Genomic DNA, 27,112 nt, shown 5'->3' on the forward strand with positions numbered 1-27,112 from the left:
TACCTTAAATAACAGATATTGATACATTATTATTTAGATGTAAATTACATAACTAACGTCTAAAATTTAAAATGTAACGGTTAAAGTCGATGTATATCGTTTTCCAATGGTAGCGACGTGTCGAATATGTACGTTGCATGTACATTGTACGCCATCTTTGAACACTATTACCGCCAATCTACTGCGTCTTAACGAATTTCCTTATTTGTTAGGCGCGAAATATTAACATTGTTTTCGAAATTATAGTTGATTTTTTTGAGTGTAGATTATTTTCTAACTAATCTATTTTTGTTCATTAACCTTTCTGTGTCAGTATGCCAACACAACACTGTTTTCTATGTGCGAGCGATGAAGGTGTCTTCTTGGATATTACAGCGGATAATAAACAAATATATTGCGATCAATTTGAAACCTGCTCACTTGTCAAGGTACTCTTATCAAAAGAAATATGTATTTTGAAATCATTAATTTGCGAGTGGAGTATTCGAATCTTGTTAAATTTGATAGAGTAAATCTGAGCGTGCGTCGATATTTGTGCACATTGAATAACGTAAATATTCGAACAAAGGGTGTGTTTAAGCTCTTTGAGATTACACATAAATATGATAAAAAATCTCTTATTATTATTATTAGTATCATTATTCGTTATGAATAACAGTAATATAAAATTTGTTAAGCCATTAATGTACAAAGATTATGATAGAGGTTAAGCGAAATTGTTTAATTATTTTTATATATTTACGAAATCTTAGCAATACTATTTTGTATAGAACTTAAAAGTTCATGATTAATTCTCTTATATGATTAAATAGCAGATTCGTACTCTACAGTAGTTTAAAAGTTCAGACATATATTTCTGCTTGTTTTATTGGAGTCTTCTAGAATCTTTTGCATTATTATATTCTTATAGGAGATTTATTGAAGACACCTCAATTTCAGTCATGCACATAATTTTCTATATATACATTTTAAACTACTACATTGAAAAAGTGATATTGATTTTATCGGAAATTTTGTTTCTCAATATAAAAAGGCATAAGATATTACAAATTAAATGTAACTCTGTATTTAAACAAACCCTGATAAGTGCAAGTTTAACAAATGTTAAATGGATTATGTAATTCTTTGCATTTTGTCATATTCTTTCTATTATAGTTTTAATTCTTGATTCAGGAAGAAAAGATATTTACTTTGTTTTGATGTATTTCTAACCACATTAATTATTTATTACTTGTATAGGTACCAAGAGCAGATCAGTTGCCAACTAAAATTTGTCATAAATGTGCATATGAATTAAAGCAATGTAGTTCTTTTGTACAAAAGTATAAACGTGGTTCAAAGCAAAGGGCAGCTTTTCGCAGACTGTGTTGTACTTTGTGTCGTGAACCAGCAAAAAACGAATTCATCTTTGATATTAGTAAAGAGAAGGATTTGCAACGTACTTCATTTGATAAAATACAACAACTTTTTAGTTATGAAGTATGAAATATTTAATATAGTAATTCATTAATTACAATACTTAGTTAAGATTAATTACATTATTCTTGGTATATCTTTATAGCTTGGAAAATCTTATGAAGAACATAAATTAATATGTTTATCTTGTCGATATACAATAGATTTGTTATTGGATCTAAAGAATATATGTAAAGAAACTGCAACTAAATTGAATGATACAGTCAATGAGGAAATAGATTATTTAACTTTTCCCAAGGTAATATCTTTTTATATGTTATATTAAATCATATTATTTATGTCATGTCATATACATTAAATTTATGTTGTTTATAGTATTTTATATTATCATGTTTATTTTACAGATAAAAACTACTGTTATAAATCGTAAAACCACTATTACTGAATCTGCTCGTACAAATTTATATACTTCGCAAGAATCAGAAAGTGACGAAATGACTCGTACGCGATCTCAAAGTAACAAAGTAAGCAATAACAAATTAAAAGAGAAAACAAAGTTACAAGTTTGTAGTAAATGTCATGATTCCATTAAAATTGGTCATGAAACATATAAAATTCACAAAACAAAAAGCATTGTGTGCAAAACTTGTTGGAAAAATATGGATATGCATTCAAATGAAGTTAAGAAACAAATACCACAAAATCTCACAGAAATCAAACTTTGTACAGTTTCCTTAAAAGATGTATTAAAGGATACTGAAATAAAAGAGAAGAAGCTTTATAGGATTGATGAAGATGACAAAGGTAATAAAGCATATGTTATAACAGACAAAGATTTGGCAAATGGAAATAAAGAAATGGAAACTAGTAAAGTAGTTACAGGAGATAATACAGAAAAGCATGGTCAGAAACGTTCTGTTAAAAGTATAAAATCTACAAATGATGAAGATGTACCTAACAAGAAGCATAAAATTGATGTAAAAGAAGCTAGTGTTAACAATGTAAAGGAATCAAAACTTGTTACAAAACAGTTAAGGAATCTTAGACAAAATAACGGTACTCGTAATATTAGTCAAAGTTCCGACTCAGACTCTCCTGTACCAAAAATTGGTAAAAGAAGTGAAAGAATCTTAACAAGACATAAACGGGCAACTGGATCATCCTTGTCTGATGCAGATATTGACAGTAAACATAATCGTAAAAAATTAAAAACTATTTTAAGAGGCATTGCTATAGATAAAAACGCAGATGTAAGTGACGAATCGTCAAATGAAGATGTTATGTCAAAGAAAAACCAATTGAAGTCAACAAACTCTTCATCACTTATATCAGTAGATGTAATTGCAAAGGATAAAACTGAGAAAAGTTCTGAGAAAAGTTTTGAGAAAAGTTCTGAGAAAAGTTCTGAGAAAAGTTCTGAGAAAAGTTTTGAGAAAAGTCCATTATTGCGAAGAAAAAGGAGTACTTATCAGAAATTTACAAAATCATCTACTGTTAACATTCCTGAAGAATTACAATCAGAATCTGACAGTAAAGAAGATATATTCAAAACTCGTACATATGTATGTGACGAATGTGGAGCCAGTTATGAAAATAAACTTATGGGTTTAACACACAAATTGATGCATTACAAACAACCGAAACTAAAATTACAAAAATTAAGTGACAGTTTAATAAAAGAAGAACTAGGTTCAAATGAAGCAGTTGATGATCAATCGGAAGATTTGTCCGAAACTATAGGAATTACAGTAGAAGATGATGAAGAAGAATTGATGGAAGATGAAAAGAATTTAAATACAAATAATGAAATAGATGTTAATTCAGATTCGGAAAGTAGAATTAATTTCTCTAAAAAGGATGCAGTAGAAGATGCAGTTGATGTAGAACTTGTTATGAAAGAATCTGATGATGATCAGATACATAAAACAGTGAAAGAGACAAAAGATTTACAAGAAACTGAAGTTGCTGATAAGTCAGTGCAAAATGAAAATGAAACTAAAGAACAAAAGGATAAACAAAAAGAATGTGAAGACAATTATAATGACAATGATAAGACTGATAAAAGTATTTGTGAATCTGTAGAAGATGAAAATGTGAATACAGAAAAAACACAGGAAATCTTATACAGTGATACTGAAGATGTACAAGAAAATAGTAAAGGAGAAGATAAAGAAATGAAAGATGAAGAAAAAAACAATGAAAGTAACATAGCAAAAGAGCAAAATGATGATGCTACTGAAGAAAGACAAAAGAAAGATGTTATTGAAGAAGAAGAAAAAGAAAATATCAATGAAGAAGTAAAAGATATTACTAATGAAAAGGGAGAGGAAGAAACAGGAAAAGAAGATGTCACTGAGGAGGAAAAAGAAAAAGAAAAAGAACACGTTATTGAGCAAAGAGAAGAGGTAGAAGATGTAAGAATCGATGCTAAAGATAGCGAAGAAGAAGAAGAAGAAGTAACGTGTGTTGACCAAGAAATTGAAGCAGTTGATAGCGGAAGTTCAAATAAATCTAAATTGGATGATGATATTATAGAAGAAAATAAAACTAACACTTCTAAAAAAATTGAACAAGCTAATAATAAAAATAAAGAAACGAAGAAAAAAATAGGCGAAAAATCCGATAATATGAATGATATACAAGAACTTAATAAAAAGTCTCCGAAATGTATGCAAAAAACTAAAGTCTTTGACGACAATGAAATACAAACAAAAACAAGTGATATTGATTCGAAAGAATCGAAAGTTTTGGAGGAGACTGTGTTACAGGAAGAAAATAGCACAAATGATAAGATCGGTACTGATATAAGTAGTGTAGAACTTTCGGAATTAGATATTTCAAAAGACAAAGAGTCAGCTAGTGATTCTGCAAATGCAGCTGCGGAAGTGTTGCAAGAAATACTGGACTTAGCAAGCGCAAAAGTTCAAAAACAGCAAGAGATTATCGATATAAACATCGAAAATGATTCCATCGAATCAGAGACTTTGGAAAACATATCACGTGAAATCCAAAACAGTGTTGATATGCCACCTCTTAAAATGGACGATGCCAAAAGTGAGAACGGTATCCACGTGGAGTAATTTTCTTAACTATATTAATTACCATTTTTCTATGAAAGTTAAGTATAGTTTTTACAGTTTATAAAGGTCAAGTTCCCTTTGCTTTTGTTACTTAGAAAATTTTTTTTTATCATTAATTCATATTCACATAAAAAATGTAAAATGTAACAATTACTACTTGAAATTTGTATAAAGTACACAATCCTAGTTTACATTTTAAAGTACTAATTCCGATTTTATATTTCAATATAAAATTAATTGAAAATATATTACTGAATTATAAATAGCACTGTGTATAGTGAATTTGTAATTTACATAATTCATGATGAAAGTGTAATTGATTGTCTTACAGTAACTGTATGTGATTTCTAGGAATGATATTTAATTTTTTTAGTATCTTTTACTGTGCAACGAAAAAGACTATAGTATATACTCCTAAAGAATTTACTTTCAAAGTAAAAAAAAAAAATTGGGAAGGATGATCAAACTAATTTTTACTAGCAGCAGAATTTAATATTTGAAATTTTATTCTTTTTTTTAAGATAAGTAAAATTTCTTGTAAGATAAGTAAAAAGTATTTTGTACACAGGTTTTGTACTAGTTTACCTTTGCATTAGTTAAAGATATTTAATGTTAATTTTTAACTACTTAATTCTATTGAAGTGTTTTTCTATAATTAGCACTTAGAAAATTAATTGATTTATTTTTTAATGATACTAACAATTAAAAATTTGTGTACTTTTAAAAATTGACAGATACTATTGATTGCACACAATGTATGATATATCGTTTTTAGTAGTATAGGTACTATGTGAAATATTTGTACCTTTAATATATTTTAATACAGTTACTTTATTGCAATATATTACAGTGAAAAAATTTTCAAAGATAAATTTCCTCCATCCAATATTGTGTATTTTTTTGTATCATAGATTAAGAATTGAACAATCATTTGTGTGCAATGTATCCGCAGGAAATGTGTCAAAATTTATATATTTTATTAGCACAATTAATTTTTAGCTCATGAAATTTAATTTTTGATTCGGTAATACTCTTTACTTTCAAGAGGAGTTAAAAATATTTGTTTAATTTTCTTAACGATTCTATAACTTGTAGACCTCACTGTGCTATAGATTGACCACAAACACTAAAAGTTGAATATACATATACCTTAATTTTTTAATCAAATATTTTAATAAAGGATTTTTGTGTTTTAATATATAATTGTACAAAAAAAAGCACCGTCGGTCGGGTTAACGATGTAATCGCCACATACTGTTATTCATTTCATTTTAGTGTCTTTATTCTTACTATTTCAAAAATTAGTAAGTCATTGTTTTATAATTATCTTATTCAATCAAAATTCAGTAAGCTTTGTCGAGGGTATAATTTGAATACAAGTTCGATTATGCGCAAGTTGTTCGTTTAAGAGTTATCGCAATCGTACCCGAAGAAACAAAGCTCTTATATTTACATGTAAAATTGAATAAGTATAATGTAAAATAAAAACGGTGGAATTCTCGCAAGAATCAATTTTATTAAGCGTAATTGTTATATGTGGATGTTCAAATTTGTGATACTGCTTTATCGTTGGGAATTCTAAAAGATATTGCCGATGAAACCGTATCTGAATTTTCGTAGTGGATTTCGAAGTCCGATCCTGTGTCTGAAACATTCACGATGAATATATTCAATAACATTATAATTTCCAATAAAATGGTATATTTATATTCGTCCACAGTATGTTTAATATAGGTAATATTAAAATAACGAAATCAACATAAAACCGTTCTGACATGATTAAAAAATACCATAGGATCATAAGATCATGAATTATGTGCGTTTGCAAAGATTTTAGTATTTTAAGTAATCGTCCGTTAAATGTTTAGACTTTAAGGAAAGAAATTGTGGCCATCGTAACACGACAGTCAGTGTTAATGTATGTACGTACTATGTAATGAGAAATTTGAAGAAAATCAATGAAGTATGTATATAGCATAAGTACGTATGAAAAGAAAGATAGATATATATTGTAGTAGTACATGACGATGGATAGTAAATTCAAATTTAATCTTGGTTACCATGTGTCTTCTCAGTCCAGAAAGTTTCTCTGTAACTCTTCCACCGACAAAGTTTCAGCGTTGCGTTTTTATCATATTCACCACATTGTAATAATAATTCTATGTATTTCTCGATTCTCTCTTGCCCTTCAACAAACATATTATTTATGTCATATATGTATGAATGCCGAACTTTTGAAAAACTACAAATTTTAATCCCAATTATCTATCATACAGGGTAAACCATTTGAAGTTTCGCGTTCAATGATTTCTCAAACTCTAGTTCGTTTCGAAAAATGTTTCAAATGAAACTTACTCTGTTTCGAGGGGCATCTTATAATGGTCACAAAATTTTTTCTAGGCAGACGTGTTTCCGAGATTTCAAACTGACCTTGGCTTTTTTAAAAAATAAAACTGTTTATTTATTTATTTATTTCAGATAAACAGATAGTGCGTTTCAAGATGAATTCATTGACCTTTAATGCTTTTCTCTTGGAAGGTCGTTCAAGGTCACTTAATGTTGTTTAAAATGTACCTTTATTATACACTCTTGATGATATCGTCTTTCTGGATGCAGTAAATCGTGGTACGTTGTAATAATTTTGTATTTACCGCTAATGTAAGGATTACTCATAATTATTGCACTGATTATTGCAGTCTTTGGAACCTGTCTAGACCGGCTAGGCTGATGATAACGTAAATACCTTCGATGAGTATAACCTCGCAGCTTCCCTGTAATTATGTCGACACTCTCCCAAAACCAAAATCTTATCGACGAGGTCGTTAAGCGTATAATGTGCCATAGTAAATGTAAATGAAGAACACGTAATGTTAGTCACAATGAAACTGATATCTCCGTCACAATTGTGATAAGCTTGCAACACGAACTAAAACGGTTATTAGTTTCTGTTATGCATATATACAAAACGACGAAATAATCCAGAAAGATGATCTTTCGGGACGTTTAATGGAGATGAGTTTTAAACAGGATTAAATTCACTCCGAAATGCACTATCTGTTTATTTCCCAAAAATATATAGTTCTTTTTAAGAAAGACCAAGGTCCCCTTGAAATCTCGGAAATACGTCCACCTGGAAAAAATTTATGACGATTATAAGATGCCCCTCTTGTGAAACAGGGTAATTTTCATTTGAAACATTTTTTGAAACGAACTATAATTTGGGAAATAATTGAATACGAAACTTCAAATGGGACACTCTCTTTTATATATAAAAGGGAACTTGTATTTCTCACGTAATTAAGTACTCAATATTGCGATATGATCTGAGTTATATAAACATTTATAAATTGTTAAAGTGTGTAAAATAAAACAAATAGTAGCTGTATTTCTACATATTCGAGTAAATATCTTATGCATAATCTAGATTGCATGGATACACACATCTTGTATTATTGATTGTTATTGAAATGATCAAGCAATATTCATAGTTATATTCTTAAGTTTATGTAGCGAACATATATAGTATTTTTTTTAAATATAGAACCTTTAGAAATTCCTGCAATGCATCTTGCGCGATCAGCTTCGTGAGACAAATTGAGCCTATTGTACAAGTTGAGAGCAGTTTCCAAATGAGTGGTAGATAGATGTAATTTCCCCTATATGAATGAGAAATATTATTGCAATCTTTTATCGTTTGACCCAGTATGCTTTGCTGCATGAAATAAGTACTGTTTTGTTTAATTATTTCATATGGTATGTTAAGAATAATTGTAGTTTGTGTACCTTTTTGTATCCTATTTTTATTGTAATTCACCTTTTTTTGTAGCAACATTTTGACAATAATTGTAAACAAGGTAAAATAATTAAAATCTTAGTTTATTTTTATACCTGACTTAGGTAGTGTTCTCCAGTATAATAGTGCGCATCGGCAAGTTTTTCAACGAGGCCGAAATTGTTTGCGTTTTCTTGGCACATTCTTAAATGTTTCTCCGTATAATCATTGTCATTTAATTGCTACATGCATAAGTATTATTTACATTTTAACGGAATATACTGACCAGAGAAAATGAAACGTTAATTACTTTGTATGCAAATGCTAATTCCATGTGTGCATTGCAAACGCCTTCGATATCCGAGGTTCTTTTTGCGAGGGCTAATAACTTGGAAAAGCTTTGTAACGCACTTTTAGTCTCGTTTACAGCCATATAACACTTTCCGAGTTCGTAAAGTACTTCATTCACGTATTCGGCATTTCCAGCTGTTTTTATTTTTATTTTAATTAAATTTGCTGATGTACCTTTGTGTCTAACTTTGCATTTATGACAAATTGGTGGAAGTCAGTAAAGTTTACCTTCGGTAGCTCTTTCTGCAGCCTCTATACAGGCATTCAGAGCGGAGCTGGGATTTTCGCAGCGTTGATTGCGAGCAAAAATTAATAGTATTTTATACAGAAGGATATTGCATTCTTTGAAAATTGAATTTTGCTTTATTTCAAGTACTTTTGACGCATTCCATATTTTCTTCTCTGAATCTGCTCGCGCCTTCTTCAAATAATCTAAAGCTTCGTTTGGATTCTGCACTAATTGTATGATGAAAGGTATAATTTTTAAAAAGTTTAAGGTACGAAGAGTTTGAAAAATGTTACTCACATTCGTAAAAAAGAAATCGACCGTACAAGTAACGTATCAGGGTAATAGTTCGACCATCATCATTTACGATCAATTTTGCAGCTGAAAGAGCAATTTGATAGATATGCTCAGCTATCCACCACCATTCCCACGTTTTCGACTGAAAAAACAACGCCACATCTAGAAGTAACCTTGTTTGCTCAACGTGGTTACCTAAATAATTCGGTTATTCAATCAGTAAACTTTAGTCAGAGCTCTTGATCGAAAAAATTTATCGAGACATCTTTTCGTACCCTTTCTCTTGCTCTTTTCAGATGCGATTAATCCATCCTTCAAATGATTTATAAAATCTTTTTGATCTTTCAAAGATGGTTTCTTCCATGATAATAGTCCAGGTGTTCTATCCGTAATTTTTTCATCGAGATCTAAAAGTTCTTTCATGTAATGAAATACTTCTTCATATCCTTCTTCTTTAAGCTCTAGAAGGATCGCCTCGTAATATGGAATATAAAACCTAGTTACAATATTATAGTCATATAATTATACGTAATTCTATATTATAGTTGCTCTTATTTTTATAGATGTAGTTTATATTATTTTACTTATTTTAAATATATAAGGATAACAAGAACCTTCTCACTTGTTTGGGACTTATGTTTGGTAATGCGGCTTTTAAATCTTCTATAACTTTGCTTATCTCTTTCCCATGGGCCGCGGGCAAGGTTTTCAGTTTCATTGAATGATTTTCAATATATTCGTTAATTTTATTATCCGTGCTATTTGACCATTCTTTATAATCCTTCTTTAAAAATTCCACGACATCGTGCCTCTTTCCGTTCCCATATTTTGCGGCCATTATATTAAATGCTTTTTCGTAACCTCTTGGTAATAGATTGTAACCAGGACATGAAATGATGGGGGAAAAAGTTTTAGGAATATAATAACAACTATGTACTATAATTTCGCAACGCTATGGCTGCATAATTTATTGCAGAAGATAAATATCAACGTAAATAGTAAATATCACCTATACGCGTTATACGATCGACAGAAATGTACACATATTTATACACAACTATATAAGCTGAAGATATGGCTTCCCGCGCATGCGCACACAGTGCGGCGCACGAGTCACGTATGCCCAGCTAATAAAGTGCGCTGAACTTGTTGCGTATTGCGCGGGAAACCCGCCAATTGTATTTTCTCCTTTCAATCGGAATTTTTGTATAAAGCGTCCTCGTTGTCTTATGCCGTAGCAGCTACCATTTTCCTAGGTTCGAGTTTGACTTTGAATCCTTCAGCTCTCTTCAAGATGATGTCAGCCTGGAGTCTGAAATCGGATTCTTTGATGTCGGATCTTATACGGTAGTTTCTGAGGATTGTCGATAGGACGATCTTTAATTTGAGCATGGCGTATTTTCGGCCTACACAGGATCGTGGTCCAGCCGAGAATGGGACGAACGCGTAATAGTGACGGTTCGCGGTTTTTTCTGGTAAGAAATTATCAGGGTTGAAAACATGTGGGTTAGGGTAGATGTCTTCATTTCGGTGCAACTTGTAGGTGGCGACAACAACCGTGCAGCCAGCTGGGATAGTATAATCTCCAGACGCTGAAATTTTTGTGATTTTCGTTAACATTGATTTCGATGAAAGACAAAAGATCATCGTAAAATGTGAAATACTAACCTAATTTCAAATCTGTTTTAATTTCACGAGCAATGATAGGTACAGGTGGATACATTCGGAGCGTTTCCAAGAGACAACGTTCGAGGTATTTCATCTGTAAGGTGTCTTGGAAGGTGGCTGGCCTGTCACTGTCGCCAAAGATCTCGTCGAGTTCCTGGATCACTTTCTCCTGAATATCAGGATGGCAACCCATCATCGTGAGGAAGAAGCTGGATCCGGAAGCAGTTGTATCGTGTCCCTTTTAAACACACGTTTAAATTTAGCTTCTTGTACGTTTTCTTATCCAATATCGAACTTTTTTTTTTTAAATTTTACCTCAAACATAATGGTGTCTACTTGTTCTTTAACTTCTTTGTCAGAAAGAATAACGTTATTTTCACCGGCTTCGATCAGGAGGTCAAGGAAAGCCTGTCTCTTCTTTTCACCGACATCATCGTCCACGTCCAAATCGTCCTTAAGACCGATCGACTGGCCGAATGAAACACCCTCTACGACGGTGTTGGTCTAAAATTTATAAACATACCGCATTAATATGCTATTTTTCGATGAAAATTAAATGGGCAAGGTACACGTGTAAATCAAGTCGTTCCTTACTTTGGTTTCGTTCTTTTGGGCACTAGTGTCAATGATATTGCGTTTTCCGCTCTTGTATTCTTCCTTCTTCCGTTGGATGACTTTCTTGGTCAATCCGTGGATGACTTCGAGTAATTTGATCTGATTTTTACCGTACTTTGTCAGATTGAACAGCCAGTCAGGTCTGAGCCATACTTTGGTGTGACGTAGATGGAGAATGTCGCACATCCTGCAAATAAGTTTCGAATTATTTAACTTCAATTGAAATACGCATACATAACATGTAGTTATTTACTCTTAATAGAAATGCATCCATTTTCCAGTGCTTATGCAACACCGATTATAACTCGTACAGTACATGCACATTGGAATATTAGCAAACTTTCTCCAGAGGAAGAAAACGTTTGCGTAACAGGGACGGAAAAACGGAATACGTACTTCATCACGGCCATGGCGTATTCGAATCCACTGCGGTTCTGAGTAGACTTGGAAACGCCCATGGCAGTTTCCAGAAGAATTTCTACGGTGAGTTCAGACATGTAGTTATGGCAGTCGAATTCGTTTTTACCCTCTTTCTTCATTTTCTCCACAACAGCTTTCGCGTTTGCATTGAACAAGTCGATGAAGCTCTTCAATACGTTCAGATGGAAGGTTGGTGCGATCAGTTTGCGATGAGTACGCCATTTCTGACCTGTATTAATCATAATTAATCATCCAATTATCAGTTCATTTAACTTATCCAAAGATGAACTCGACATGAAGATGAAAATTTACAAATTTTTAGCTGCATCGTTTAAATAAACGAAGACCTTCAAAGAGAAAACATGATCTCCCTTAGGAAGACTAAAGATGATTTACGAAATAATATGTTTACGAGTTACGGCACAGAGAAACGAAGAGAAAGAACAAGCAGTTAAGTACTTGTCTCGCTCCAGTCGTGTTTCTGTAGTATCTGTATCACGTACATTCTCGCGAATGTGTAATTTCAATGAAATAATTTTTTTATTATTCTTTCAGGTTGTATTTTCACCAAAGTTGGTGACGAAAGAAAAGTATTAAAGAAACTGATGTCGTAACCAAAGTATAACTGCGAATACTGACTTAAACATCTTTCATTTCGCAAAGTAAATTCGTCGACTAATGAAATTACGAAAGTGAGTCATATCGCATTTTTCCTGCATTTCCAACGAATCGTTCGCGATTCAAAAGTTCTTCCTGTGCGAGGGAAGCAGTGAAGGGTACGAAGAAAGTTTTATGCCGATATATTGCACGCGTGCCGACCAAGTACGGTTACACGCGAAGCTGTTACGTACACATGTGTCGAGCTCGGTTACGTGGGCGATAAACGGTCTAAAGAGTTTCGTTAGGGGAGAAAAAGACTATCTGGACAGCGAGAAAGTTACGATAACAGTGCATTCGATCGTGAAACTGCATCTCGCTTCCTTCACCGGATTACGAAGTCGTGTAGCTCTCGCTGTCGCTCGTGAACACTTTCCTTCAAATTATTCTATATTTCGCTGCTTTTACTCGACTGTCTTATGAATAACCGATTGATAAAACCGCCTCCTTTTCGCGTACGCGAAATTTATATTATTTTTCTCAGTCATCGTGACGAGATATTCTCAAATTGAATAATACCGAAAATATATTGCCACGAAAAAGGTCTTCGTTCTATGTTTTTCATGAGTATTGAATTAAAAGATTTGTAACCGGATAAAAGAAAGGTATTTTTTAGAGTAGAAACTTACCACTAGAAATAAGGAGGCCATCACCAAGCCATGGTTTGAAGAATTGGTATTCGGGTGACTTGTCGATGTACACATGGCTGGAGAGGATCACTTCAACATCGCGAGGATCAAACAAGAAGACAACTAATTTGTGAGCGACCCACAACCTGATCACAGAGTTGTAATCATTTGATTTCTTTATCAAATTCTGGAAGATCGCTGTAACGAGAAAACGATACAGATATTCAATGTTTTCGAAGAGTAAAAATGATTTAGATTCGTTGGTTATATATATAAGATAGATTCGAAAGGTAACGTGAATTATTTTAAATATTATTATTTGGATTATGTTATTGATCTAACTAAAGGTACTATTATTTTTAATGTTTACTTACTGTCGGAGCTTCCAAGAAGTTCCAAAGCATTTCCTATGAGAGGCAGAGCTGGTGGACCTGGCAGTTTCTCGGCAAGTTCGATCATATGACGCCTAGAGATTCGGAAATAGATGTAATACAGAACGACTGCGGGGATGAGAAGAGATAAGAACACAGTGGTTGCTGAAAATCCGGCGGCCGAAGTGGTCGCTATTGACCCAGCTATTATTTCCGGCCCACTCGTAGACATGGTTATCTGAAAATAAAATGCAATCGTAATTGTATTTTCACCGTATACATTGCAAATGTTGACGAAGGGGTTTGAGAAACGAATCACGTAATCACATCGCGAACGCCTTCACTTGAATTTTCTCGGTGTCTCAAATTCAAAGCTAAATGATATTGGCTAATATCTATATGATATTTCAATTTTCACGAGTGTAGTGAGAAAAGAGAATTGCCCACCTAAATGATTATAACACTTGTACGATGAGGTCTTGTCGATGAACCACCATCGAACTGGATTTCCAACTTCATGCGATCTCTTTTATAACCGGGCCTTTCTACAGTCACCCCTACTTAAACAGAGATTTGCGACGTTAATTACTAGCTGTGGCATGCTTCTATTAGAATTGATAATTACTTCCACTCGAGTCCTTTTGTATTTTTTTGCATTTATCATATTTTGCCACACCGATCGTAAATATATTCCCTATTTATGCGATTCTCATACACGAAAAATCGTTTTCAAGTATGTATGTACATTCATAAATTAATATCTGCATAATTAATTGAACGTAGTCTGATTCTAAACGTACGTTTGTAGGATAAGGGTAATTTTTATACGAAAGCAAATAAGTCTTCGTGATATATCGTGTTATCTCGAGTGACAATAATGTATAACGATATGAAAAATATTGGAGCAATGAGAATGATCGCATTATCTATTAGTGCGTAGAAAGAAAGCTGTACACAGATTTCTCCAGTTAGCTGTAACATTATACTTATTTTCACTGGAAATGGATATCATTGAAGAAACTAATCAGTGACAACAAATTCATAGCGAGAGTAATTTCTTATCGATAACGATATAATTATTTCGAATATAAAGTATCTCATAATGGAATTAAAAAGCGAAAAGGAAAGAAATTACGTCAAGTCATCAAAAACGTAGGGAGCATTTCCGCCTTGACCTACTCCCCTGACACTTGCCAGCAGTTTTGTCATTTACAAACAATGCTTTCTTATTTTCGTTGTCTGCACAAAAATGATCGACTTCGTTCTTATAGCTTGTGTTACGTATTATTGCGACACTCGTTTAAATTTTGCCATAATGTATCGATTAATTTATTTACATATCGTTAAATATAATTAGAAGGAAATAAGCACCGAAAATTATATCAGCTAAACATATTCTCTTCTCAGGCTGCTTCCCATTGAATAATTACTTGCATTTATATTATAAAAAAATGTTAAATTACATCCGATTTTTTTTACTTTTTTTAGTTCGTTGCGTTTTCGTTGTTTAATTTCATAGAGTATTTGTCGATTTGTATTATAGCCCGATCGATTGAAACTGAAAAGTTTGCAGTGTAATGAACAAAATTCTCCAAAATGGTGCTTTAAAAAGATTTGTTTGAAAGTTATGAAACATTACGTCGCGACTTATGAAATAATGTCTCAAACTGAATTCCAGCTGTAATGCAGCTCACGTAAGACCATCCTTGGACAAGATAATCCATATTTCGATTTAAAAAAGAAAAACTTACGTGTATTTATGATTACAATCGCCGGATATCCTGGTCAATGTCCAATGACCCGACTTTCTGGCTTAATGACATATGACAATGTATTTTATTAGAACGATATTACGCAGGAGCATTTTATTGCAAATTAATTATAATATTATAAAAAGGTATCTGCATTGAAAATTCATGTTAAGCAAATACTTATTTGTAGTTACAATTTATTCTCTTAAGGAAGTGAATATAAGTATTCACATGTATATATCGAATGCAAATTAACGCATTAAAGAACAAGGTTGAAATTACTATAATATTATGTATTATTATATTATATTTTATTGTATATATGAGAATAATTTATTCGTATTTAGTTTAATATATTTACGTGTAATAACTTCAAGAAGTGCAAGTTATAATTTTACAATGATATATCAATAGAAGAAATAATGAAACAAATGGTCCCAGATACAGAGCATCCGAAAAGGTTAGGTCCAAACTGAGAGTATGTGTTATTGAGGTTTAATGGATGAAAAAAGTTCGTATAAACTTATAACTTGCTTTATGAAAAAGAAATATGGAAATGCTTTATTAAAAAGATACTTGTGACACTATAAGAAATGTTCGAAAATGTCTTTTTCTGCAGGCTTCCATTCGTCGAATTAGCGATTGTCGAATTCTTTCGAATATCCCATTTGTATTCGAAATAATAGTAAACGCTATAATGCCGCTACTATACCATTCAGACATATACCACTCGCTACGACAAACGCTCCCTGCATTCGCCTATACCGCAGTATTAATTCAATCGCAAAAGAGAAATCACAAAAAGATTGTGTGTTGTACGATTAATGTATTTGATCTTAGTAACACGTAGGTTGTCAGTTTGATTTTGGCCCACTTTGGACACCTTGTATAAATAATATTATATAGTATAATCGATGCTTTTATGCTAAAAGTTCATTTGTATAGATGAGGGAGGAAATGTAATTATAAAATTTACAGATAGAAAATCAGTTTTTTAATATTAAAGATTTTTATTGAAATTGTTCATACAAAATGTTATAAAGATGAAGATATATAAGACGAACTGCTACTTCCTACCTTTCAATTAATCAAATTATCGTTGTTAAGAAATAACATACGTATTCTTAAAACACTTTCATTTCATTTTCATTTTTCTTGTGGCGGTAACTGATATAATGAGACGAGAAAGTTTATTCGGGCATGATTATCTACAGTTCTGTGATTCGTGTACTTACACCAGATGGCAGCACCTCACTAAACACAGCAGCTGTTTTTACGAGACTCGTCAAATTCGTGATTAAAGTTTTCCTTTAAGACTGTTTAAATATTATCGAAAAGAATATCGTACAGTGACTTCTAAACGAAATAACATTGTTCTGCTTATAAACTGTGTTAAAAAACGAAAGTACCAGTGAGAGCATAACGTAGTAGAAACTATTACGTCAAATTAAGATTTTTACAAATTTGTATTTTTAAAAACTTTTCCATTGACTGAAATTCATTGTTAAGATATATTTCTATTAATCGATATAACGTAATAACGATGAATTTTCCAAATGGAAATCGATACTGAAAGTGTTAACCGCAATTTGTGAGGTTATGTTTTTGTTGCATCGAAGATTTGACAATTTTTAGTAAATAGCACGTGGTGGAAACAGTACAGTTTCGCGCATGTCATTCAAGCAACGCGCGATTAATAGCGAATCTAAATACAGCCTTCGAGGATTGTTCCTTTTTCTGTTGGATCAACGGGAAATTGTAAGTTGATTAATTATTTCATACTCGCTCGGTAGATCTGTGTTGTTATCTCGTAAAGGTTAATTACATAACAATATTGTGTCATTATCGTGTAAAGATTCGTTACATAACAATTTTGCAGTCATTAATTGAACGACGCGTTATCTTGTAGTCGTGTTTGAAAGCTCCGTGTAACCAAAATCATTTATTTCAAATCGGTTATAATTACTGGGCGTGACGAACGTTTACAGGATATGGTTGCAGAAAAAGTTTCAGTTAGAAGAGACTAATAAGAACGTTACTGAACGAAACAGTCCAGTTTTCACGAGTTGCGTAATACGTTCGCGCTAGTGGTACGTTTTTTCCTTCCCGCTGTAAGAGTTGACTTTATTTTCTTCGCTTGTTTCTTTTTTTTATATTTTTTCTTAGAAACTCTTTGTGTGCGCGAATCGGTAGAGTCGTTATCCGAGGAAAAACTGTCGCATAAAGGAACAATTAACGGCTGCAACTGTATATGAGATCGAGAATGTGTTTGCAAATGCCTTTGAGATTTCGTAACGCTTGATGCTTTTCCACCATTAGAAATGGAACAGGTGGCGCCACTTTTACGGTGTTTCCTTCGGGATTCGACTTTGTGTTGTCGTGTTTGTACTTTGGACGGTACCTCGAGCGTGACTAATTTTAAAGAATCCGCGTCAATCGTTAGAAAAGACGTTTTGCCGTGGCACATTTCTTCTACTCTAGAATTCATTATCTTCTGCCACTTAAGAGAGGGCTCTTTCTTCCTCGATTTTCGTTCAGGATCTTGGCGCTGATTTTCCATTCCTAAACCAGTACCTTTCGAATGCGTCATATTTACGCATTTATATTTATTTTGTATTTCTTTTATCTTGTCTTCCGTGCCAATGTATTCAAGGAATTGTAATTTTTTTGTACAGCCCCTGCAATAAATCGGAATATGGAAAATTTAAATCTACTATTCGAATATTTATCAAGAGTATCGGCGAACCTTGCATACTTTAGTATCTCATCGCTATCCATTTTATTTTGCGTTAACGCCATATTGGATATTCCCCAGCTCAATGGTCCCTTTACTAATGGATGCTCGATGCTTTTCTCGATATTCTCTGCGACGTTTAATGGCATACCCATCCATATTTGTTGTCGCAGTGAACTCAGTTTGATTTGCAAGTCTCGACTTTTTAATGGAATGGGCGAACGATGTCTCAGTGTTCTGTAGAAATGAAAATGGAAAATAAGAAATTATTTTAATCTCGATCAGAACATTCTTTTAAATGCTTACCTAACCAAGCGGAGACAGTGTGACCGTTTGTTTGCCTTTGGTGCCTCCACGTTCACACTGAAATTCTCGCCCAATGACATGCTACGAGGTCTCACAATTTCTGGCAAGACCAAATCATTATTAGAGATTTCTTCCGTCTCTTTCTCCATAAATTGGATAGGTTCCTTTTTATCGTGTTCGCGAATTCTTGCCGAGGAACCTAAATATAATTCTTTTTAAAACTTTTAACTTATATTTATCAGATTTTAGTGGTATGGTTTTACGTTCTGGTCTTGTTAGCCCTTCATCCGCTGAATCAATATAGTCGCACAAATCACTGCCTGGATCTGTAGTCGGTAAATCCATTACTGCTCTTCTAGTCTACATAGAAATGTAATAACGTAAGTCCAAATTACCCTATTTTAATTACAAAGGAACAATACTAAAGGAATTTCTTTCACCTTACCAGCATTCTCCTACGTCGAAGATAGCTTCTGTTAGCGGTTGTGTCCTTTTTGCTTCTCCTTTTCGCCAGTTCTAAGCTTCTGAGAGGAACGAATGTTGGCGTAGGCGGTGGGGCACACAAATATTGAGGAGAAACAATCGGTTCTCTCACAGTATAAGTCCATGCCCCTTCTGTGAACTCTATTTCTTCTTTTCCGGAGATTGAGCTCTCCGACGTGTCTCCCTCGTCGCTAACAGAGGAAACATAGTACAGTACGATTAAATAGAATCTTTAAGCATCGGAATGTACCTGGAGTAATCCGTTAAATCGATATTTGTCGGTTCTTCAGCGCTGGAACCACCCTTCATTAGCCTAGCGATTATTTTGTTCCGCAGTCTCTCCTTTGTTTCCCAATTCGTGATTCGTCGCAGTTAAATCCAATTAAAATGTAGGTATAAAAAGTAACAAGAATATTAATAAGATTCCATGGTGTTGTAATGTCGAAGTAACATCATGGTATACCTTGACAGGGTCCGGGTCAAAGAAATCCAATAGAGTTTCGCAGAATACTTTTCCAATCTGCTCGTAGTCTTGAGTGGAGAAGTGAGTTCCAGACCTGGAGCCTATCTTTGTTCCTCCCATTGATGCTTCCATCGTGTAACTGTTCTGTACTCCCATAGACCAAATCACGACTCTCCCTGTACCTTCTTTACCCTTCTCCATGTGAAATTTGCAGTTTTCGAAAGAGAACTATAAACATAAGCGTTACTCGAGACTGAAGTTTACTTGAAAGATGAAGAAAATCCTTATCCTAATCGCATACTTTGTCAGCCGCATTCTTGTGCAGCATCAGAGGAAACACTTGTTCGGAAAGCCTTGTTTGCGAGGCGGTTCTCTTATTCTCACAACCATAAACAAATATATTATGTTTCCTAGAGTGTGCGTGCAGATCACAGTAAATGGCCACTCCGCATTCCTCCAGTAACCGGCGTATCATTAGCTTCGTGTGCCATACCGAAGGGTAGCTTTCTCTCATCACAGTTCTGTACTGCCTGTTCAAATCTTTCCCCGACAGCGAGCACCGGTTATTACCAACGATAACGCCATCCGGGTTCAGCATGGGGATTAACTTGAACACGAATCTTTCTCGGAGTACCTGTGTCAGCCAAGTCACGTTATAACGCCTGTTAAGGCCGTGAGTCATGAGAAAGGTAAAGAAATTAAGAACTAAACTCTGGCTTGATTCGATTCTCCTGTTAAGAAGTCAATAATCCCTTTCATCGTCCAGCTAGATGGAGTTTCCCCAGGATGAACCCGTGCGGTGACGACGATGCCTCTTTTCCTTCGCGCCTCTTCGTCGTAAGTAGGGGCAGTGATAGTTAAGTAGTAGACTCCATTCCCAGCCAATGTCCGGCACAGTAGTCGCAATTTGGTATATCTAGATTTCACCGGATCCGCGACTAGTTTGGCAAGATATTCCTAAAATATTGCGTGTTTGTTTCAGATTATTTATATAATAAAATTCCGATAATCCGGCTTAGAATTTTGGCAGAGTTGGATTACGTTAAAGCTATGAAGAAAATAGAAGAAGAAAATGATTGTATGTACCCGATTTCAACGCCACTGTTGTATGCACATAGTGACAACTTCATTATCTATATATAGAAGACATAGTTCATAATAGTTATGGAGTTAGGTTCGTTAGATACCGTCATGATCAGTTATGCTAGATTATTAGAACACTGCTGCATTTGTATACTTTTTCAACAAACTGATGTGTGTTCCTATACATTGCATGTATCAGACTATTTATAACAAATACTATAGCTATCTATTGCTACATGTTACACGCTGCTTCAGATAATTTATATGTATCGTACCATTAATATCGAGCTTCGATTATTTTTGTGAGTTATTACTCAATTCAGTTCTAGGCCAGCAATCGATTTATAGAAAGAAATAGCAAAGTATGACATCTGTACTATTGTTACCTGTAGGTCTGTATAGGTGTACGGGTAACAGTGTGCCAAATAGACAGTGTCTCTGTCATGAGGAAAGGAGATGTTGAACGTCAACGTGTGTTTCTCTTTTTCCTCGTCGCTTCTGAGGAGAAGGGTACGTTAAAAATTAAGTGGTTCGAGCGTATTAAGATCATAGATAACGTACGATGAATCGTTCCTGTAATAAGCAATATTCTCTCCGCATCTTCTCCAACCAACGGCTCGTTTCTTGGCGTCCTCAGTCGAGTACAGGAGTGGTCGAAGACCCTCGTTGTATAGACTCTCCTCTTTGCAAAGGTTCACGATGGATATTCTGAAATTGTTTAAAATTTCGAAATACCGTATTCCTACTATATTACTTCAGGCTGCTTAATGAAAAGTCTTGACTACCTTCAAGGCAACTCACCTGTAATTCGTTCTGCTCCTCGTATTCGATATCCTGAAGTAATACCACTGCGTGTGTCTTTGAGTGTAAAGATCTTTTCTAAGGTAAAGTTGATAATACGTGTCAGTGATCTTCACGACTTTGCAAAGGTTTCCAGATTCAAACCGAGATTCAAAGTGCAAATCGGTGTTGGTATCTATTACATCGGACATTCTGGTTATCAGAAGCACATCTCTGGCTGTATCGTCGTCCTTTGATTCGTCCCTCTCTAAATCTGTTGAAAATTCCGGTGGAAACGGTGCGACCGTGTTTCCACCCACGCAGGATCTACTGAACTGTTAGGCATTGAACGAAGCCATTATCGATCACTCGGACCATAGTTATTAATGATTTTTATAGGAATGATCGTGGACTCACGTAACTGGTGATACTGATAGGATGATATCGAAATATCACAGTTCCATATTCGTCTCCTAGTGGCTTTGGTCTCGGTTCCTTCCCGGTTGGCACGTAGAACGGCTCTGGAACATCTGGAGCGTATTCTATGTGCCTAACTCTTTCCGGAAGTACCTGAAATAGTGATTACCCAAATTATAATTGTAATTTCTTTTCGTCTTTTTATAGTTACTTGACACTCGGTGGGCCATCTAGCAGCTTCCTGAGTGATCCCATCTATCATGCAACGAGTGTCCAATAGGCTTCGAAGCGTTTCTTGCGACTGATCATCCTTGGTCCCAAACGGCATAGAGAACAGAGACAATTCGGTTTCCCGTCGTGGAACCTCGCATTGTCCTAGCTGTAGCAACTGTAGTTCCTGAAGCTTGTTCAAGTTTGCCAGCGTACTGCCTGTGTGAGCAGCAAACGACCAATGTGTTTTAGATCTTCGCGAGAGAAGCTACCACTACGCAAACTCACCAGGAATCGGTTGAACTGGGAAGAGCATGGCTTGAAGTTCCTTCACCTTGCTGCCAGTTGAAAGATCTCTCATTTCTCGTTATCTTCCATCGACCACGCCGTTCTCGTCGCTGTCGGACTCTTCATTGTTTAGCCTTGCTGCCTCCTTTCCCTCGGAATACTCAAGCTTATCTTCCCTCGAAGCACGGTCAGCGATCCATGAAATTCTTCCATCCGATATACACTTTGCAACAGTGCTCATTTTTTCGACTTTTTATCCCGTCTTTCTTTCCAGTTCTCTCACACGTCCGTCCAGTCAGACTCACCACCATTCTTCAAACGCATCTCTCAAATCTTGTCGAGAGAACACCGTTAAGTGACGATTCGAGCAGCGCAACGTGTCTTCTCTGGGTGAATCCGGCGCGTGAACTGCGAGGAAGAACTTTGCCCAACAGGAACTCTATAAAAGCTGGCCCGTCGATTGCCTGACAACGGGAAAACGGGGGCGGAGCCAGTGGGCTCGATGATTGTTCGAAGCTCTCTCTCGTTTCTCGAGGTTCGTCGCTCTTCTCCGATGGAACTTCCGTATCGAACCAAGTCTGGCTCGTTTATCGATCTTTTTCAACGTGCCTCTGGTCTTGTCTTACGATCGAGCATACTGCTTAAAGAAAACATAGTTAGAACTTTGTTTAGCTTTTATATTCTTCTTTCTAAAGAAGTAATTCTTGTAAAGAGATAGATATGAGGTGAGATAAGAGAAGATACTTTTGAATTCTTTCCTCTGAATTTTAATGGAGCCAAGCGATTTTTCTTTAGATAGTATGTCTTGTTAGAGAATGTAATTACTAGTTGCCTGTTATTCAGAGAAGCTTTAAGATTTTTTAATATTCTTCAATTTCTGAGACTAAACGGCTCAGTACCGTGGAAAAGGTTGCGAGAGAAATTGGTAGTGTTGACGTCTTGATTTTAAATTTACGACGTCTGAGTTGTTGAAATACCTATGCGTTTTACAGAAATTAATCACGACACGGTAATTGGCCAGAAAGTTGTATTCATTTTAAGGAATTCGCCGACAGTGTCTCAGGTGGTTTCTCAAGCATTCTTCCGTTTAAACGCACGAAAGCGAGCAATTTGCATCCCTCTCCCCTGCCTGCTTCTGAAAATTATTGATCAATCAACGTTTGTGTCGGACTCGAGAATGGATGTGCTGCTATTTCTTCGGCGAATATTCTTTCTACCGATCAATGAGGTTCCAATCGATACGTCGAAGTCAATCAGTTATTTATATATTGGCAATCGTTGTTCCCTTCTAACAAAATATTTAGACTGTTTCAAAAAATTTCATATTCTTTTTGTTAATAACGTACTATTGTCTGCCTTTTACAGGTAATCCACGTGAGCCTTCACTTTGTCTGAAGCTTTAAGGAACGAACAACACTTGAAAGATGGGTCGCACGGTGACGGTAGCAGTGTGCACGTTGAACCAGTGGGCACTGGATTTTGATGGAAATTCTAGGAGAATCTTGCACAGTATACAGAAAGCTAAGGATGCTGGCGCTACTTATAGAAGCGGTCCAGAGCTGGAGATTTGGTAAAATTTTTAATTAGTAAATACCTTTCCTGTTTATTTAAAGTACCTAGAGACTTACAATCAATTTTCTTTAATAGCGGGTATAGCTGCGAGGACCATTTCTACGAATCAGACACGTTACTTCACAGCTGGGAAGTACTCGCAACGATCCTCAAGTCTTCCGTTGCCGAGGATATGCTAATAGATGTTGGTATGCCAGTCATGCACAAGAATGTGACGTACAACTGCAGAGTAGCCTTTCTGAATCGACGAATTCTGCTCATCAGACCTAAGATGCAAATGTGCGAGGACGGCAATTACAGGGAATCCAGGTGGTTCTCACCATGGACCAAGGTCATTCTTTCAGATTGCACGCGAGATGCATAGGAAATTGAAATAGTTACCGACCTTCTAGTTTTAGACTTGATATCGAGCATTGCATACCGTCCAGCTACAAATGCTAATTGTTTATGCAGGAACGCACGGTGGAGGACTACTTTCTGCCTAGAATGATATCTCAGATCACCAACCAGACAGTGGTGCCATTTGGCGATGCTGTTATTTCGACCAGGGACACGTGCGTAGGTTTCGAAATATGCGAAGAATTGTGGAACCCGATGAGCAATCATATTCCCATGTGCTTGGACGGCGTAGAAATTATAGCAAATGGTAGTTGAAAGATCTATATTTGTCTATATCAGTTTACTTCTTATTTTCTTTTCGATTTATACATGTTTTCATTTTTTAAGGCAGTGGCTCATACTTTGAACTACGAAAAGCATATGTTACCGTAGACCTCGTTAAGTCAGCTACGTTCAAATCGGGTGGATGTTACATGTTTAGTAACCTGAGAGGTTGCGATGGCTCTAGACTCTATTTTAATGGAGGATCTTCTATCACCTTGAACGGTCAGATCTTGAACCGTGGTAAACAGTTTGCTCTGGATGAGGTAGAAGTTATTGTCGCGACCTTTGATTTGGAAGACATAAGGTTTGTAATATCAGTTAAGGTCCCCTTTTAACTTGAACTATTTGTTTGTTTTCCGTTTTTGTAGGACTTATAGAAACAATATTAGGTCGAGGTCTCATGTAGCTGCCAGATCACCAAGTTATCCACGCGTGAAAGTGGACTTTGCTCTAACTCCTGAAAATTTAATTTCAAATCCTCCAGATCGGCCGATCGATATAGACTTAGGTCCTTATGAAAACAAGAACGTTACAGGAAAACTTGTTTATCACACTCCTGACGAAGAAATTTCGATGGCTCCTGCTTGCTGGCTCTGGGACTATTTAAGGTTCACTATTTTATCCATAATCAGATTACGATGATCTGTTTCTCTATTTGCTATTTATTTACTATTTTTCTTATAAAAGGCGCTCCTACCAAGGTGGGTTTTTCTTACCCTTGAGTGGCGGTGTGGATTCTGCATCATCAGCATGTGTAGTTTATTCCATGTGCGATATGATCGTGGACTCGATTAACAAAGGAGGTATGTGCCATAGTTTTTGCGATTATCAAGGAGCAACATTTAATAAATATCTTTCATCAGACACGCAGGTATTGTCTGACATCAGGAAGATAGTCGGCGATTGTGAATACGTACCAACTGATCCAAAACAATTGTGTGCTACACTTCTTATTACGTGTTACATGGGTACTGAAAACTCATCCGCCGAAACAAAAGCGCGAGCTGCCGAACTCGCTAGTCAGATTGGCTCTTATCATCACAGTATAGTGATCGACGTTGCTGTGTCCGCTATTCTAACCATTTTTCAACAAGTCACCAGATTGACTCCGAGATTTAAGGTGCAAGGAGGATCTCCTAGAGAAAATTTAGCTCTGCAAAATATACAAGTTGGTACCCCTTTCTTATCTCGATCTTCTAAAAAATAAATGTATTTTCAATTATTTGTAATTTTTTAAGGCTCGCTTGAGAATGGTAATAGCTTATTTGTTTGCCCAATTGATGCTCTGGGTTAGAGGACGACCTGGTGGTCTATTAGTATTAGGGAGCAGTAACGTTGACGAAGCGCTTCGAGGATACTTTACGAAATATGATTGCAGTAGTGCTGATATCAATCCTATCGGCGGAATTGCAAAGAACGACTTAAAATCGTTTCTTTCTTATTTTAGGTCACTACTTAGACCGATATTTATTAAAGATGTTTTCTGTGATAGATTTACGAACAACCGTTCGTGTCTGTTTCAGGAGAAAACATGGAATAACAGCTTTGGATGGCATTTTGGATGCTCCTGCGACCGCAGAGTTGGAGCCCCTTCAAGGAGGGCAACTCGCACAGCTTGATGAAGTTGATATGGGTATGACGTACAAGGAGCTTGGTATTTTTGGCCGGTTGAGAAAGCAGGATTGTGCCGGTCCCTTCGCTATGTTCTGTAGACTTATTCACATGTGGGATAATTGTACACCAAAAGAAGTAAATGTAGTTGTAATTAACTATCAGCCTTTGTTGTCGCACGTATTTAAATTCGGTTCTATTTGTAGGTGGCGGATAAAGTGAAACATTTTTATAGGTGTTATGCGATAAATCGGCATAAAATGACTATCTTGACACCATCTTGTCATGCAGAAACTTACAGTCCGGACGACAATAGATTCGATCATCGACCTTTCCTATACAATCATATGTGGAAGTGGCAGTTTAATGCAATCGACGAACAGGTTGGTTATGCCAGAGTGCAAACGTATTCTTAACACAAAGATCAAGACGACTGTTAAGAGAAGGATCAACTAATTGCAGGTGAAACGTCTTCTCAACGAAGAGAAATCACCGAGAGATCGAAAGACCGTGCCGAAGACGAATTACGTATTCAAGCCGTTCAACGCCGTGATCAGTAGTGAGTAACTAAAAAAAAAAAAAAAAAAAAAAAAAAAAAAAAAAAAAAAAAAAAAAAAAAAAAAAAAAAAAAAAAAAAAAAAAAAAAAAAAAAAAAAAAAAAAAAAAAAAAAAAAAAAAAAACAAGTGTACGTTATCGCTGATCAAGCTCGAGTCGTGGAGGAGACGAAAGCATCGTGAAATCGTCTCTAAAAGCACGATTTCCTTGCGTGTATGTTGAGCTAAACAGCGTTGACCGACGAAAAAACACCGATTCCGGAGAGTCGAAGTCGAGCGGGTTGCCGACGAACGACCATCCAGTAATTTTGACCCACCGTGTGCATACTCGTTCGTTGCGTTTCTGCCGAGGAATCATCACACATCGGCATCATTCTCTGTTGCAGACAAAACGCATCCTGGAGTAGTAGTTTAACCGTAGCAGTAGCTCTCTCTGTCTCTTATCATTTTGATATTGCAGCCTTGCGAGTGCATCGAAACGCAAGTTTGCTAGTCAGCAGTACGTGTGATCGACGAATTCCTTGCTTCATCGGTGCGATTTCTTCCGTTGGAAAGCCCTCTACGAAGAAGCCTTGGCTACGCAGTGTCATGAAGAGATTCCCACCTGGACGGATCGTGTGACTCTTAGATTGTATTATATTAATAATGCAACTAACGAGCGGCTGTTCAAAAGTATTAAAGATTCGATTCCATA

General features: G+C 35.4%; 5 protein-coding genes across 11 annotated transcripts; 2 read left to right on the forward strand and 3 right to left on the reverse strand.

Moving 5' to 3' along the window:
- Window positions 1-161: 161 nt before the first annotated feature.
- LOC108553049 (myb-like protein X) lies at window positions 162-4,496 on the forward strand. The gene is made up of 4 exons (XM_017907799.1): window positions 162-428; window positions 1,240-1,479; window positions 1,562-1,714; window positions 1,821-4,496. The coding sequence occupies exons 1-4, from the start codon at window positions 315-317 to the stop codon at window positions 4,494-4,496; spliced, it is 3,183 nt and encodes a 1,060-aa protein (XP_017763288.1). The 5' UTR covers window positions 162-314.
- A 985-nt stretch (window positions 4,497-5,481) lies between these two features.
- LOC108553063 (uncharacterized) lies at window positions 5,482-10,157 on the reverse strand. Its single transcript, XM_017907817.1, has 9 exons — window positions 9,757-10,157; window positions 9,418-9,638; window positions 9,146-9,337; window positions 8,848-9,075; window positions 8,579-8,754; window positions 8,385-8,510; window positions 8,041-8,152; window positions 6,557-6,682; window positions 5,482-6,141 (listed from the first exon to the last, which is right to left on the reverse strand). The coding sequence occupies exons 1-9, from the start codon at window positions 9,978-9,980 to the stop codon at window positions 6,041-6,043; spliced, it is 1,506 nt and encodes a 501-aa protein (XP_017763306.1). The 5' UTR covers window positions 9,981-10,157; the 3' UTR covers window positions 5,482-6,040.
- Window positions 10,158-10,281: 124 nt separating this feature from the next.
- Window positions 10,282-14,050, reverse strand: Cyp4g15 (Cytochrome P450 4g15). Its single transcript, XM_017907816.1, has 8 exons — window positions 13,950-14,050; window positions 13,506-13,740; window positions 13,132-13,329; window positions 11,822-12,074; window positions 11,405-11,612; window positions 11,126-11,314; window positions 10,811-11,048; window positions 10,282-10,734 (listed from the first exon to the last, which is right to left on the reverse strand). Exons 2-8 carry the CDS (start codon window positions 13,732-13,734, stop codon window positions 10,370-10,372), a joined length of 1,680 nt encoding a protein of 559 aa, XP_017763305.1. The 5' UTR covers window positions 13,735-13,740; window positions 13,950-14,050; the 3' UTR covers window positions 10,282-10,369.
- Window positions 14,051-16,816: 2,766 nt separating this feature from the next.
- Window positions 16,817-27,074, forward strand: Nadsyn (NAD synthetase). 7 transcript variants are annotated; one of them, XM_017907833.1, is made up of 13 exons: window positions 16,817-17,011; window positions 23,383-23,587; window positions 23,665-23,920; window positions 24,043-24,235; window positions 24,316-24,556; window positions 24,621-24,860; window positions 24,940-25,055; window positions 25,116-25,420; window positions 25,491-25,699; window positions 25,776-26,001; window positions 26,070-26,246; window positions 26,326-26,422; window positions 26,805-26,833. In XM_017907833.1, exons 2-13 carry the CDS (start codon window positions 23,442-23,444, stop codon window positions 26,831-26,833), a joined length of 2,235 nt encoding a protein of 744 aa, XP_017763322.1. In that variant the 5' UTR covers window positions 16,817-17,011; window positions 23,383-23,441. The 7 variants fall into 7 exon arrangements, with proteins under 7 accessions (XP_017763322.1, XP_017763321.1, XP_017763325.1 ...); XM_017907832.1 differs by lacking the exon at window positions 16,817-17,011 and adding an exon at window positions 17,281-17,343; XM_017907836.1 differs by lacking the exon at window positions 16,817-17,011 and adding an exon at window positions 17,318-17,364.
- On the reverse strand, window positions 17,309-22,245 carry LOC108553075 (cytosolic carboxypeptidase 2). The gene is made up of 15 exons (XM_017907838.1): window positions 22,018-22,245; window positions 21,731-21,948; window positions 21,520-21,672; window positions 21,124-21,437; window positions 20,884-21,030; window positions 20,709-20,820; window positions 19,951-20,196; window positions 19,541-19,873; window positions 19,240-19,467; window positions 19,027-19,118; window positions 18,739-18,967; window positions 18,557-18,653; window positions 18,294-18,492; window positions 18,009-18,224; window positions 17,309-17,931 (listed from the first exon to the last, which is right to left on the reverse strand). Exons 1-15 carry the CDS (start codon window positions 22,088-22,090, stop codon window positions 17,313-17,315), a joined length of 3,276 nt encoding a protein of 1,091 aa, XP_017763327.1. The 5' UTR covers window positions 22,091-22,245; the 3' UTR covers window positions 17,309-17,312.
- Window positions 27,075-27,112: the final 38 nt, after the last annotated feature.

The sequence above is a fragment of the Eufriesea mexicana genome, unplaced genomic scaffold (assembly GCF_001483705.2).
Source record: "Eufriesea mexicana isolate 0111107269 unplaced genomic scaffold, ASM148370v2 scaffold9187, whole genome shotgun sequence".
Lineage (NCBI taxonomy): Eukaryota > Metazoa > Arthropoda > Insecta > Hymenoptera > Apidae > Eufriesea > Eufriesea mexicana.